At 35.9% G+C, this 15,918-nt stretch overlaps 1 protein-coding gene across 2 annotated transcripts in view; it reads right to left on the bottom strand.

Moving 5' to 3' along the window:
• Window positions 1–9,195: 9,195 nt before the first annotated feature.
• DIAPH2 (diaphanous related formin 2) overlaps window positions 9,196–15,918 on the bottom strand; it is a 776,708-nt gene continuing 769,985 nt past the window's right edge. For both annotated transcript variants that reach the window (XM_036226381.1, XM_036226382.1), the window contains one exon: window positions 9,196–9,553. In XM_036226381.1, the coding sequence (XP_036082274.1) occupies window positions 9,489–9,553 (65 nt within the window). In that variant the 3' untranslated portion in view covers window positions 9,196–9,488. The remainder of the gene's footprint in view (window positions 9,554–15,918) is intronic.

Here is a 15,918-nt window from a genome sequence, read left to right as displayed (position 1 = left end):
TCATACCAGACTTAACTGTTGTACGTAAAGTGGCATGAAAGGATGTTTGGGATGTAATCATATGTTTGTTTATCACTGGCAAGTTGCAATGATAAATCTGGCACAGCGTGGACGAAGAGATGGTGAAGAGGCTTGAAAGTTATATTTAAGTCTGCTTCTGGGACCTTTGACGCTCATACCAGTTTTGTTAATTAAAGGGAACAATCAAAAGTTTTTGAAGAGAGCCACAAAAGGCCTTTTTAGGAGGCAATTTCTAGCAGTGTGAAAGATGGGTTGAAGAGGTGAAGTACTGATACAGGGAGACTAACTTCTGTGCCTGTCTGGATATTAGAAGACAGGGAATAATACAAGGTGCTTCTGGCATTTTTAGCCTTAGAGACTGGGAAAACTGTAGTGTGCAGAATGAGATGGACAACCTGGATAAAAGCTGCAGTTTGTTGGAGAACATATTTGGTTGGGAATATACTGAGTTTAGTGTGTGAGCTATTCTTTATGGAAAGAAGGCAATTTTGGGGTTCAGAAGAGGTCTCAGTCATGTGCTGGTGGGAAATTGTCAAAGCCATGGAAATGGCTAAGATGATAGTGGAAGGAATACAAATGAATACTGGGGAGTCTGCCTATATTTAGGGGTCATGTAAAGACAACCAATGATAAAGGGGACTGAGGAATTTTCTGAGTTATGGGAAAAGACAGGGCTGGGTGTATCTGTGGAAAAGTGGGTGAAAACGGGATGAGGATTAAGAGGAATTCATAGGTTTTGGCAATTAGATGGTCAATGGCAGCCTTGGAAGAGATCCATGGAAGGTTGCCATTCTTTAATTGGATGGAGGGGACTTGAGGATGCTTGCAGAGTGAGAGGAAATGAGATGATGGAATGGAATAATGGATATGAAAAGTAAAAGTTCTTTCAAAAGTACAAAGCACCATAAAATATAAGGTCATAGCAAGTCAGCTTTTTATCCCAGATGCTCTGGAGTCAAAAAGGTCATTGACATCTAAAAGGCACTTTCATTTTTTATCATTATACTGAATTCTGCTAAGGAGCCTTATTCATGACCCCTTTCACTGCCCTTTCTTCCCTCCCCCAAGCACCAACATAAGTGCTACTAGTTGTTCAGGCAGGTAAAACACTTCCTTACTTGATTTTTGTCAACTATTATAGGCCGCTCTGCTATTATATGTCATGATTGTACAAAAACTGCTCAAAGAAAAAGTTCATAGTATTTAGGTATTTTTAACTTAACTCCCATTTTAATATTTGGGAAAGCGGAGGGATAATAACAAAAAGGTATTTGCAGGGAGTGGGGGTTGGGGAAGATGGAGCAATTCACAAACCAGTTCCTCTCCCAAAACAAAATAATAGGAGCTAAAACAAAGCCATTCAATGTCATATGTACCCAGTAATTGAATGTATGGAGAAGGGAAGCTTTATGGTTCTTTGAGTAGAAAGGTATTTAGCATAAAGGGAATAGACTAGGGCACAGTTTAGAAGTCTGAGAGATTCCATGGAAAAAATTAAAACAGGAAAATTTGCTGTTCTTCTAAAGTAATAATTGTTCAAGAATCTCTTAAAATATTAACCAAACCTGAACAAGCCTGATCCCATCCGATCTTGGAAGCTAAGCAGGGTCGGGCCTGGTTAGTACTTGGATGGGAGACCAGGTGCTGTAGGCATTAAAAAAAATAAATAATAAAGAGGGGATTGTAAGATGACAAGTTCCTTGCAATCTGTGAGGTCAACCAAGGGTTGCCTCACCTAAATATATATATATATATATATATATATATATATATATATATATATATACACACACACACACACACACACACACACACACACACACATGTGTGTGTATACACACACACACACACATATAATTTAACCAGACACTTAAGAAGTCCTAGCTATGAACTAATTAAAGCTTTCACCATAAATTTTTCTTTATTTAAATTCCTTTCCTGTCATTATGAGAGCAAACCTGAATCAGTATATTTTAATGTCCACTCAGTCTTTGTCAGTTTTTTGTTTCTTTTAATAGCTTTTCAGTGTTTTGCCTTTCAGAATTACTAAAAAGAAAAGAGAAGAAAATGGGAAAGGGAAAGAAAAAAGGAATAAAGAAAGGGGAAAAAAATGCAATCTAGAGAACTTCCCCTTGCCTTTATTACCATAATCACTATAATATTACTGAATAAGTTCTTGTGCAGAATCATGTTCTCATCTGCTCTATGTCTTTATGACTTGATGTTCCTTGTATATACAGCTTGTATGAACGATTCAACAGTACAGTTAATAGGCTTATACCAACTGTCAGAGCTACAGCTGTGCGTATCCATGGTATCACTACTGCAGAGATGAGCTTTCCTTTTTGTGTTCAATTTTTCTGTTAAAAGGATCCCATCAGTCACTTGGGTCTGCAACCTTGGTGTCAGATTGGATCCTCCCTCTCTTCATACCCTCAACTTCTAATTGATTGTCAGTTCTTTAGATGCCACTTGAATCTGTCCCACTGATATGCTAGTTTAGGCCCTCATTATTTATCAAAAGCATTTTTTGCAACAGCCCCCAGTAGAGATGGTCTTTTGTGACCTCTCCCCACTCTGTCCTACACAGAGCTTCCACCATCAACTTTGTTAAGTGCTCTGTATCATTTATTTCCTCAAAAATACCTCAGTATTTCCCTGCCCTTTATAATTCAAGCCTGAACCACACAGCCACTGCTGCCTTTCCTGACACATACTCCAGTTAAACTGTTCTATTCCTTGCACATGCATAACAAAGTTTGTACCTCTGTTCATGCCTTCCCTCCCCATCCTCAAAAAGACCTAAGTTCCATGAGACTAGGGAGCACATCCAGCTATCTGGGTTACTGTTATGTTCTTAGACCTAGCATTGTGGTTGGTGCACAGCAGGTGCTCACTGAATATTGACTGCATGAATAAAAGCTTTGCACTTCTAAGTCAACTTACCCTTTAAATTTCAGTTCAAATGCCACCCCTGCCAAAAAGTCTATACTGATAGATAGCTGCTTCCCACCTTAATACCTACCTCATTTCTCTGAGATTTTTTTTCTGAACTCCCAGAGGTCTTATCTATACCACTCTTATGACATTGATGAGTTTTCTACCACATTGAATTACAATGCTTTTTGTACCTGTGCCATCTCTCTCTAGACTGTGACAGTCCTCAAGGCATTAGCTATGTTTAATTCATAATTGTGTCCTGAAAAACATTATCCACTGAGTGGGCACTCAATGATTAGAATAGCCACACTGGAGGGCTTAACAAAGTAGAGAAGTTGAGGGTTTATTACTATTTCTAATCATATGATAATAGCTCTGTGCTTTGCTCATAGAAATCAAAAGTTGAAAATGCTGCCTGGATCTCAATTAGCCAAAATATCAATGAAAAGATTGGCTGAAACTCTATTAGCTACGATAAAAGGTCATCACGGCTAAAAGTTGAACTCTGGCCAGTTTCCAAGAACTAAGAACAAAGTCATGATTTGCTAATTCTTGAATTTGCAAGTTGTTTTTTTTTCTCTCTCTCTCTCTGCAATGGATACTAACTGTAATAATATTTTATTTGTAGCCATCGGGACCATAGACATCTAAATAAACTCAGTCTGTAAATGGGATCTTTGGCTATAGCTTTCTTTGTATTATAAATCAAAACTATACAGCAAGTTACATGCATTGCATATGTATCAATTTCCAGATTTCCACTTTCCTTTGAGCTCTTGGCATTAAGCTCAAAACTCCCTAGTTGTCAATACTGTTTCTCAGACTCCCTACTAAAGAATTTGGGTACTTGGGTCTCTGAGGGAGAAAAAAAACCAATGTATTTGATTCCTGGAGCAAACCATTCCAAAGGAAACAGTGATCTTGCTGGGTACTTTGGATCATATTGTTTATAGACCTGGTTATTCCCTTGTCCAGCCCTCTGTCTTCAAGTTGGCCCACCTATGATGAAAGATTCTTTTGAGAGCCCTTCAGAGAATAATTATCTATAATCCTTTATTACTCATTCTAGAGTTTTACCCTTCTGAGCATTTGAAGTCCATTTGCTTTTATTCTATAATCAAGAAGAAAAAAATAACTCTTTTTCAATAGAAAATTTCTCTGGAGGATGTAAATCACCCTTCTGAACCGCCTGGATTTTTAAGTTGTGCAAACTCAGGAAAGCACTGCTGAAAAATACTTCAAGAAAATCTCATAATTTCCACAGGTATGTGCGTCTTTGAATACATCCCATAATTTCCACCTGAGCAGGTCCTTATAGAAACACTCTTATACTTCTGTTCAGTTGAAGCTTCTCCTTATAGAACATTCTTACATCCTGTCTTGATACTTCAGTTTGTGCCTTTTCACTCATCCTTAATATCAATTATCATAGGCAGCACAACATTTAATGTATATCTTAACTTTATTGAATAAGTAAGTATGCATTACATATAGATTGCAAGTCATTCTTGGTCCTGTGAAGACAGGTGTTTATTCCCAAGGAAAAATGAGATCATGAATCTACAGTTTTGCTGCTACTGAAATACTTCCGGGTGGCTTGGTATGGGCACAATCTCCCTCAATACACATTCAGAACAGGCTTTGCTGTTACCTCTCCCTTCAGCTGAGGGATTCACAATATCTATAATAAATGTGTAAAGAACCCTTTTGCATCAGAAGTACTTTTGTGCCTATGTTATGAATCATATAAGTCATTTGGTAAAAGACTTCATAAAAGGGACAGAAGAGATACACTAGAGCTCAGAATTGGAACCAGTTGTTTTTTCAAGTTAATTGGCCATAATGGCAAAAGTATCAACTGAATTTTAGAATAGCTTGTTCAGCCATTTAACATCAAAGTATGTAGTAGCCTGTGCAGACAATAGCTTTTAGAGACGAACTTGAATTTGGCTTGAGCACCAAGGATGCATTTTAAAGAGTGAAAAGTACATTTATGTACAATGACTAGTGTAGTGAGCTGAATGGTAGCTCCCCAAAGGTATGTCCATGTCCTAATTCCCAGAACCTGTGATGTTACCTTATTTGGAAAAAGGATCTTTACAGATGTAATTCAGGGATCTAGAGATAAGGAGATTATTATGGATAAACTGGCTGGGCCCTAAATGCCATCAAGTGTCCTTATAAGAGGGAGGCAGAGGTAGATTAGATACACAAAGGGAAAGGTGATGTGTAACGCAGAGAGAAAGTTGGCCACAAACCAAGTAATGATGAGTCACAAGAAACTGGAAGAGGTTGGGAGCAGATTTCCCTCTAAAACTTCCAGAGGGAGTGTAGCCTTGCCAACACCTCAGTTTAGGACCTCTGGCCTCCAAAACAGTAAGAGAGTATCTGTTGTTTTAAGCTATAACATTTGGAGTAATCCGTTACAGCCGCCACAGGAACCTAATACAGATTTTGGTACCAGGAAGTAAGGTCCTGCTAATATCAAATACTTAGAAGTATGGAATTGCCTTTGGAGTTGAGCAATGGGTAGAGGCTGGAAGAATTTTGCTGCATATGATAGAGAAAGCATAGATTGCCTTAAATAGACTGTTTGTTAAAGGTACTTCTGATAAGGGCTCAGAGGCAACTGAGGAACATTTTATTGGAAACTGGAGGAAAGATGATCCTTGTTATATAATGGCAGAAGGGTTATCCGAATTGTCTCCAACAGTTGTATGGAAAGTAGAATTTGTAAGTGATAAACTTGACTATATTGAGCTGAGATTTCCAAGCAAAGTATTGGTGATATGGCCGAGTTTCTTCTTGAGCTTACAGTAAAATACAAGAGGAAAGAGAGAAATTGAGGAAAGAACTGTTAAGCAGCAAGGAACCAGCATTTCATGATTCAGGAAAGTTTGAGCCTATTCAGATTGTAAAATAAGCTAAAATTAGAGACTCACTATTTGAATAGTATGTTCTGGAGATAAAACCAAGGGTGTGGCTGGACAATTTTTGGCTAGTGCTGGAGAGATTAGGTGTTGACTAATGGATCTGTTCAACCATCTCAGAAGCCAGGAATAGAGATGAGGTTATCCAGTAAAAATCTGTGAGGACTCTTTCGTCTCACTATTGAATCAATGTGACATATGTGGGAGGTCCAAAGAGTTTTTGAGAACGTTATACCAGCAGAAATACTTCCACTTTGGCCTGAAAGGGACAGAGACAAAGTGAGAGAAAGTTGTCATACTGCCAAAATTTTACAGACAGGGAACAGGCTGATAAAATTGCATATATGTGCTACCTTTCAATATAAGGTTCACTCCTAGGGCAGAGCTGCAGATACAGTGGCAGAGGCCCAAGCATGGGAGCAGATGCAGAAGTGCAAACCATTGGCAGAGACTCAATCCATGGGCCAAGAGGGCAGAGCTACAGGCCTAAAGAGTGGAGCCCTGAGACAAGAAGGATTATTGTCAGGCCTGGAAACCCAAGGGGATTTTGCTGGCTGAATTTTGACAATTGTCGGGATAGATGTGTTCCATCTTCTCCTTTTTAGAATAGGAATGTCTATAATTATAATTCTATACCTGTCTACCATTGTATTTTGGAAGCAGATGACTTGCTGTTTTGTTTCATTGATCCATAGATGGAGAAGAATTTTGCCCCAGGAATTTTACTTATACCTGATTTAGATGATGTAGATAAGATGTCAGACTTTTAAACTGATGATGTTTGGATAAGATTCTAGACTTAGAGTTGATGCTGTAATGGGTTGAGACTTTTGAGAATGTTGAGATGAAACGAAGATATCTTGCACATGGGATAGACCTAAATTTTGGGGGTCCGGAAGACAGACTGTAGTGGGACAAAAAAGAGATATCCCCATCCCCAGAACCTGTGAATGTTACCTTATTTGGAAAAAAGGGTCTTGCAGATGTAATTCAGTTTAGGATCTTCAGATGAAATTATTCTGGATTCTCTGGGTGAGCCCTAGATGCCAACGTAAATGTGTTCTTATGAGAGGCAGAGAAGATAATGCGACCATAATTCAAGGAATGCCAACAGCCATCAGAAGCTGGAAGAGGTAAGGGAAGATTTTCCTCTAGAGCCTCTGGAGAAAGCACGACACTTGGTTTTGAATATCTAGCCACCAGGAACTTGAGATAGTAAATTTCAGAGTTTGTGGTAATTTGTTATAGCAGTTAAAGGAAACTAATTTAACTAGTAAACAATTTAAGGGTTTTGTACTTCCAAAAAACATTCTAAAGAAAATCTTCATAAATTAGTACTTCTCACATGTGGTAGTAATAAGCCTAACATAAGATGTTAGTATAATTTGCTCCTATATTAAAATTGTGACTATGGATTTATTTTGGGGTGATATTCTTCTACATAAAACAAAACTGCAAATGGCTAGAGCAGGACCATTATAAATCTGGGAAGCAATCCCCTGAACTCAATTACTGAAACTTCATGAAAGACCCTGAAAAGGCTTCATAATGTTTGTGAAAAGCATGTGGGGTTACTCTAAATACAAATATATAATTATCCACAACAGTACTTCATTTTCCCCCCACAAACTAAAAAATAAGGCAAGTTCACATCTGGAAAAGGTGATACACATCAGTGTTTCCACCTTAACCAGCTTGATAATATGGCATGGCAAATACCCCTAAATTTTAGTCAGGGTTAGTATTTTAAAATATCATTTTCCTATAGCCTAAAAATCTATCAAAAGACTAAAGCCATACCACGAATATTTCAGAAAAGACTTTGTGAAGTCCAAAATACACACATTAAGTATATATATAAATTAGTAGAACCTAAATCTTTGTTAAAAAACAGTGATATTGATATGTCTCTTAAAATCGTCTGTGTATGCCTATGTGTGTCTTAAGATGAGAAAAAAAACTGTAAAATCTCAGATACTATTATTCTTTTTGATTTCTCTATTGTAGCAGCTTCAGAGCTTTTTAAAGTATAATATCCAAGTAAGAGTGCACTGGAGGAAAAGGCAGCAGTTTGAGTCATTATACATCTATATAAAGGAGACTGTGAGCTATTGGTCACTTGTTTACTTTATCTCAAGTGGTGACTTGCCAAGCCAGTCTGTTCTTTCTGAATGTCTAGAATGTGCTTTGGAGGAGTAGAAATAAGATTCTCTAAGATATATACATATAAGAAATCTTTTACAAGAATCACAATCACCTGCATGGATTAGTTTTAAAATTGCACTCCAGAGAAGTTATACCACATTATTTCAATGCATATTTGAAAACAATAGACAAGTTAAGTATAACTCTTATTCCCTCATTGATTTAAGAACAGTGTAGGGCCTATTTTTCTCCTAGAGTTGTTTAGGGCAGCATCATTTTAATTTGTTAATATAAGGTAAGTAAGTATGATGATGACCGAGAAGTTCACTTAGTCACCGAGATGTGGAATTATTGTATCAGGAGCTATAAATATATACACATATGTACACATACATACATATAATTTCTTTTTCTTCTTCAGACCACCGAGGCAGAGTTGGAAAGGGAAGTAGAAATACATAAAACAATTGACCTTTTATTTTTCTGCTGCCTCCTGCAGAGAGAAATCTTTTTCTTCTCAGGTCCTCTAGAACTCTATTCCCTGCTGTCAAGGGGGTCATGGGAGAAAGAAGCAATATAAGAAATAAACCACAGAGATTAGGACTCAATATTTACCTTTAAAAATCTAAATAAAAATAATAGAATTTTCAGGTTCATCCCTAGCATAAACATTAAAATGTGAGGGTTTTTTCCCCTCAAAAATAGCCATTTAAAGTATTTTTATAAAGTAGATATATGTGCATCATTAGAAAATACTTCTTTCAATAAAGTTTTGATCACTTTCTCTAACTGCTTCTGTTAAACTGGTTTATTTTTAGCAATGATAAGTGCCTGCAATATCATGCTGAAAATGCTAGCTTAATGATAAATTTAATTTCAGCCAAAGCAGATGAAAATCCATCAGCTCTGACTTGAGATAAGATTCTAAATAACTTGATGGCAGTGAAGCAGTACTTTTTCTGAGATTCTAAAATGGCTTCTCTTACAGAGTTAACACACACATTTTCATTGGCCTTTTCCTTTTCTGTTCAACAGGAATCACAAGAAGACACTGAATAATTCTATTCTTTTTCTTGTTTCTTTTTTAGGGGTGTGGCCTTCAAATTTGAGTAACAGTAAATTTCTGATAGAATGAATGTTTTTGAAAGACTTAGAGCTCTTCAATTTCTTACACTTTTCATCATTATCGTCAGGTCGCTCACAATAAGAAAAAATATGCACTTTTACATTAAAATGGAGCACACATTTTATAATCCTGGTAATTGTGTTCATATTAGTAGAATTGTGGGAGGAGTCTTGCAATAGCTTTACAAATGCAGGCTGTTTCATCCGGCTTAGCTTGATCTTTGCAGAAATGCACTTATTTCCTCTCCATCCCTTGAGTGCATGTTTTGTTCTCAAAATGCTTGATTTTGTTTACTTAAATATTTTTATATTCTTTGGCATCAGGAATCACTTAGATGAGATAGCTCCATTGTGGCGAGAGCGTGACCTTTCCAAAGGTACTCGTCTGTTATCTGTAACAGAAAGAGGAAAAGAACCAAAAACATGGTGAGCTTTAGATCTCAGCTATTACCGGATGTCAGGTCAAAAGAGGGTTTCAAATAGTCCTGAAAAATCACTTCAAATGAATATGTAAATAAGTAACAAGGAACCCAGATCTGAGGAGTTCACGCTGCAGCTGCCAGGCTGAGTTCAAGAGTTCTGCAATCAGCACTAAATGACTTTCCTTGGTAAGTGAAGTCAGAATGATAAAAGAAACGCAAGGATTTCCTCAAGTACAATCCCCTTTGAAATAGCTGGTGACAACAAAATTCCTTGGTAAAGATGTTAAATTGAAAGGATCTATGTACAGTGCCTTTTGTTGGAAAGCACTTAAACTCCCCATGAGTTTTCAATCTGTATGTTGGCTACCTCTAGAGGACACCAGTGTGGGCAGAACAAAAACGGGTTTTATTTTTATTTTTTGCAATGATTGCAATATGTGGCAATCAAACCAGCTATCAAGTCTTTGCCTGATTGCATGATGTAAACAAATTCAATACATTATATAGTCATTATGTGAAATGAATAATGAATTGGTCCCAGTCCCCTCACCCGTCACAGTAAGAATAATCACTGTAGAGATAACTGTTGGCACAAAGCTTGAAAAGGTACATTTTAAAGCATTGAAAGTTGCTGGAAATAGTTTTAGCTTTAATAGGAAAAAGGTTTACAGCTCTGCATTGAGATGATCACTACTATGTTATTGTCACCTGTTTTATGTTCAGCTTAAATGCAATTAATGTGGGTGCAAATCCCTTTCTGACAAAAGCATAATATACTTAGATTCTCTATTTAGAATAAGACTAGGTACATAAAAATAATGACAACCACCAGCACATACATAAACTCTAACACTTTATACTTCTTAATTTGCTGATTTACACAACAACCCCAGAAGTAAGCCCGTTTCATTCTTTCCCATTATCTCTGCCTTAGTGAAGAAGGTTACACAGCAAATCAATGGTATGATGGGGGATTATGATGCAAAGTTAATGCCTAAATATCTGGCCTGCTTTGTTCAGAGGTAAATGTGGGAGTCTCCCAAACTACTACTCATTTCTTCCCTAATGATGATGTGAAAGGAACACATCCTGACTGTCTCATAGGAGGGTGGACTTTGAGAAGTGCTGACATTTTGCTATGGCACCTTTTCCATACGTGCTGGTGACTCTTGACTGACTCCCGGTAGTCTGGGGTCAGCACACAGCAAAGCTAACTGGCTTCCATGACCTTGGTCTCATTAACATCATAGTATGAGTACATTGAACCAACCAGCTATAAGCTTAAAGTACCTTATAATGCATTGTCATTGAGAGGTAAGAAAGAAAGAGGCATTTTCTCTTTTTAGAGATATATGTGAGTGATGGATTATTTGGGAATCCTTTTAAAGATACTATTTAAAAAGTTCATTATTTAGTTTGTGATATAGATCACAATTCAGCTAAAAATGTGAAGATAAAACTCCTAGATAAAGGGCTTATTACTTAGATGTCACTGGTTTGCATACAGATTGGTTTGGGATTTCTTAGAAAACATTTAAAAGTGAGATTAAAATATAATGGTTACCATTGCATTGCAAGGATATAAGCATTCAGTGTTAAAGCTATCAGCTTTGAGAATGATGATGCCATTCACTGAAGATTGTCCCAGATCGACAAAAGGTTTGCGCCTCAGTGGTCTTACACACCAAAGTCAAGCTGGCATTTGCACTCACTCCAGGAATGCCACTGGTACCCCCATACCATCACTCCCTGCCTACTGGATTCAAAAGAAGTACCATGTGCAAAAACTCAGCCTTGCAGGATTAAATGATGTGATGTGAGGATTCACGCCAACCTGCAACTTACTAGTAGCATTTGGTGTGAGAAAACTAACTTATAGGTTAAAATGAACTGAGGAAAGGACATTGAAACTTTTGGAAGGCAAGATAACTGTTGGTTTAGGGTTCAAATCTAGCTCTTGGCATATACAAAAGAGAATTATTCTATATTTTCTGCCTTCCTCCTCTTCCTTTCTTCCTTCATTTTCTCTCTCTCAATTTTTTGGTATCTAATTGGGTCCCTATATTCATGAGATAATTATAAAAGGAAGCAATTCTGTGAAAGTCATCACTTATGTTTTTTAAAATATTAACCTACAACCTTGTTTATGGAAAAATGCCATTAGAAACAATAGCAGCAATAACTGGTATGAATTTTGTGATTTATTTATAATTCTATTGTAATGTTAATACTATTTTAGCTACAAAATACATATTTATACTCTAGACTTGCATGGATCAGGCCACAAGTACAATTTAGAGAATAACATGTGCTATGCCTATACAACATGAATATATATGTGCATCTCTGTTTACATTCTAATAGTTTCCAATTGAAGGATGATGTTTCATGCTTAGATTCATGCCTTCGTTGAAGCAGAGATTGACAATCACTGAATTTTTTGAAATACAAATTCTATATTTATGGTATTAAATACTAATGGGTAAAAACCAGTGACTTGATCCTCATAAAATCAGAGCACATAGTTGGCATCAAATTGATGAGAAAAGAACAGATGTTAGATATTATTGCTGTTAGAGGTGATGGAGTAATTTGGTTGATTGTGAGAGTGACTGCATTTTCTATTTGGAGACATAGATGGAGGACACAGGTGCCCATATGATATAATTTGAAGGCTCCAGGATATCCAGACTGAACCAAATTCACTTTTCTATCCAGTCTGATTCTCCCAACACTACTGATACTAGAATAGTTTATATGGTGAAAACAGGGGCCTCTTCTCTAAAAAGTCAATAGTTTAAAATATATATATATATATATATATATATGATGTGGAAGGCTTTGTCAGTGGCTTTCCTTTCCAATATGCCTGTTGTCTTTTTGCAAATCAAAGAGAGACAGATAGGGGGAGGTGTCTGTGTTTGTATACTTGTTGGGAATATTGTGCAGTGTGATACAGGCAAAAGTATTTCATTAGAAGATGGGGATACATGATTTGTCATAATCTGCTACCATTTCAGTAATGTATGAGGTAACATGGTGAATAAGAAAGCCTAGAGATTCTAGTATATCGTTATGGTCTAGGAATTCATTAAGAGATTCTATTGCTTGCAAACACAAGGATCGATGCAGCAGTAAAGCCTCAGATATTAGTCCTAAGATGGACCTTCCAAATCCACCACAATTGGGTATGCATACCCTAACAGATTCTCTTTACTCACCAAAAGGCTAGTCTTGAAAATATACCCCATATGAAGGTGAAAAGATTATGCTATTACAGAGGTTGACCTGATTATAAAGTTGAAAAGAGGCACATAGTTATATGAAAGTATGCATTCTATGGGAGAAGGATTGCTAAAATTAAAACCATATTCTAATCTGTCATCAAAAGAATATAAAAACAGCTTCCTCATATTCTAAATGTCAGATTAACCAGCTCAAACCAATGTCAAAGTTTTCCCACTGTCTTAAGAGCGAGAAGCTTTATGCTTTTTCTGAGCACAAATTGATTTGACATTCATCATAAAATCTTCCCACATAAGTCCTACATTGAATGAATTAAACCCATTATTGCATTGCTCTAAAATTCATTTATGCCATCATTTCTTCAGCAACTGTATACAAAGCACATCATCCATGAAATAACTGAATGTCACAAAGTTTCAGGTTCATGACTAAACCTACACCACTAATTTCCTTCTTACTGAAAACTTTGTCAAGTGAAGTAACTGAGCAATAAGCATATCATAGATAAGGTTTAAACAAAATGTAATGTGAGATCAAAGGACTCAAGCCTGTGGTATGTAACTTGGGAATGTGCAATTAATCCTCTAACAAAAGTGAGTGTGTGCCAAAGGTACAAGGCATCTTGTATAGTGCATAAGCAGGTCAGGTTAAAACTGAAAAACTGATAAAAAGACCACGTCCATTATTCATTTCCGCCAAGGTTAGGTGTCCATCTGTTGTTTATGATGAAAGAACTGTTTCCTTCCTAGTGCTTCATAGGGATGTAGATGTATCAATATTGACCTAATACAAGGCACAATACTCTCCCAGCAAGGTAACATACAATAAGTGTGCCTGGTATCTACTGTACATTGTGTTACAGAAAATCCAATTTTAATGCAAATTAGTTGGCTAGTAAACAAAGTAAAAGAAACCCTCCATAATTTCCAAAGCTCTTCAAAAGTGAAGGTGTGGCAGACTGACCATCAACGGGTAGGTGTTGTTTCCAGCAAACTGAACTGGAATTATGACTGGATTTATGGACTTTAGGATAAGAATAACCAGAAAATTTTAGATTGCTTCAGGAAATGTCTATTGAGTAACTTCATTCCAAACACTGATGAAAGAATTTATTTTAGATTGTTATACTGATATCTCATATGAACTTCTTAAAATGTTTTCCCTTTTGTCCCATGATTGTTTGTGTTTTTTCTTCCTCTGTGATTTTGGAGATCCTGAATCAATACAACATCTTACTCATTAGAAATGATGAGAAGGTGGCAGCTGAATTAGGTTTAGGCTTAATCTCTTGGTGGAAGACAGCCAATTGCTGTATAAGTTGACCAGTCATTCTCTTCACTCTTACTAGGACAGTGTCTTTTTAAAAGAAAAAAAAATATGTTGAGTTCAAACTACATATACAACTTGGTGTTATAATTTTTCATTTAATATTTTATTGTAGAAATTTTCCATGTCATTAAACTTCTAAAACATGATATTGAAAACATGATTTTTAATGGCCACATACTCTTCTTTTTATATAAATATACCACATTTGGTTAACTATATCTCTGCTGCTGGACATTTAAGTTACTCCCTTTTTTTCTATTATAAAAAGCCTCACAATAAATATTCTTATAGTTATATCTTTACATAGACTATATGTGGAAGTGGCATTATTAAGTGTGCAGAATTAAGTCCAAATTGTACTCCAGAATAGTATTAATTTAAATCAAATTGGTAGTAAGTATATGGATTTGTCTGTCTTAACTTATTGTTGAGTATTAATCTTTTGAAAAATGTACTAATATGAAAAGTGACTAGTAGCATTTACTTCATTCTTCTTTCATTTCTTCAATTCTCAGTGATGTGGAACTTTTCAAATATTATCTATTTATATTTCTTTCTTTAAATGCTGGCTATGTCCTTTGCCCACTTACCTTTTGGAGTATTAGGTTTTTGCTTTTGTTTTATTTTGAACTCTACATATTAAAGATGGTTTCCAATAGAAATATTTATTAGAAATATTTTCCTTAGTTTGTTGATTGTGTTCTGGGCTTTTAGGAACATACGGTTCCATTTTTGTTATTTTTATGTAGCTAAATCTATTGATCTTATGCACTGGCATCTGCTCCTTCATTTTTAAGCTTAGAAAGTCTTTTTCTAGCCAGAGAAATTTGATAATCAATCAATCATTTTCTGCTTCTTTAAGGTTCCATTTTTTTTTTATATTTAGTTATTTAAATGATCTAGAATTTATCTTGCTGTACAATGTCAGATAAGTTTCTACATTGGTTGCTTGTTTGTTTGTTTGTTTTCCTTGCACCGAGGAAATGGGTTGTCCCAGCACCATCTGTTGAATAATTATGAATTTCTACACTGATTCATTATACCTCCTTTATTATAAGTTATCTATACTAGGGTACATTTCTGTTCCATTGACCTAAGTATTTTACCAACCATTTTAGTACCAATAGCTTCTTATTTCATTATTTATTCCTCATAATATGTTTTAATATCTGGTGGAGATAATCATTCATAATTTATATTTTCATTTCAAACATGTACTTTTAGGGCACATTTTGGCATGCTACATTATGCAATCAGCACAAAACATCTTAAAAACAACACAGCTTAAAAAACAAACCCAGTGGGTACTAACTAAGCTATCTTAGTAAGGCTAGGCAGATATTTATTTCTTGAGTATCAATGAGACAAGTGACACTAAAGTCCCTAATAATATTTTGAAGATTTCTCCTCAGGCTCCTCATTTCTCTTTCCCTGTCTTCTAATCACTTTTTCTGCTGGCTGACTACTTTTCTTCTGGAAATCCAGTATAGACCAGCACTAAGAAAAAGAGCATCATCAATTCTACATAGACATTTTACAAATTTTCTTATTCTCATTATTTTTGCCTTGTCAAAAATTTGAATAATTGGAATTAAGTATATATTTTTGTCAGCTGTTGATAAAGTCTAGTGTTTCTAGTTTGTAAATCTAATTTTCTAATATGTTTTATATGTTTTACAAAATTGGCTTCCATTAGACACCACAAGTATTCAATTATATCAAAAATTATTTTATTCCAACAGAACTATATACGAGGGTGC

The sequence above is a fragment of the Rousettus aegyptiacus genome, unplaced genomic scaffold (assembly GCF_014176215.1).
Source record: "Rousettus aegyptiacus isolate mRouAeg1 unplaced genomic scaffold, mRouAeg1.p scaffold_m13_p_9, whole genome shotgun sequence".
NCBI classification, from domain to species: Eukaryota; Metazoa; Chordata; class Mammalia; order Chiroptera; family Pteropodidae; genus Rousettus; species Rousettus aegyptiacus.
Note: the sequence above shows the minus strand (reverse complement) of the source record. Positions and strands in the feature narration are given on the sequence as shown.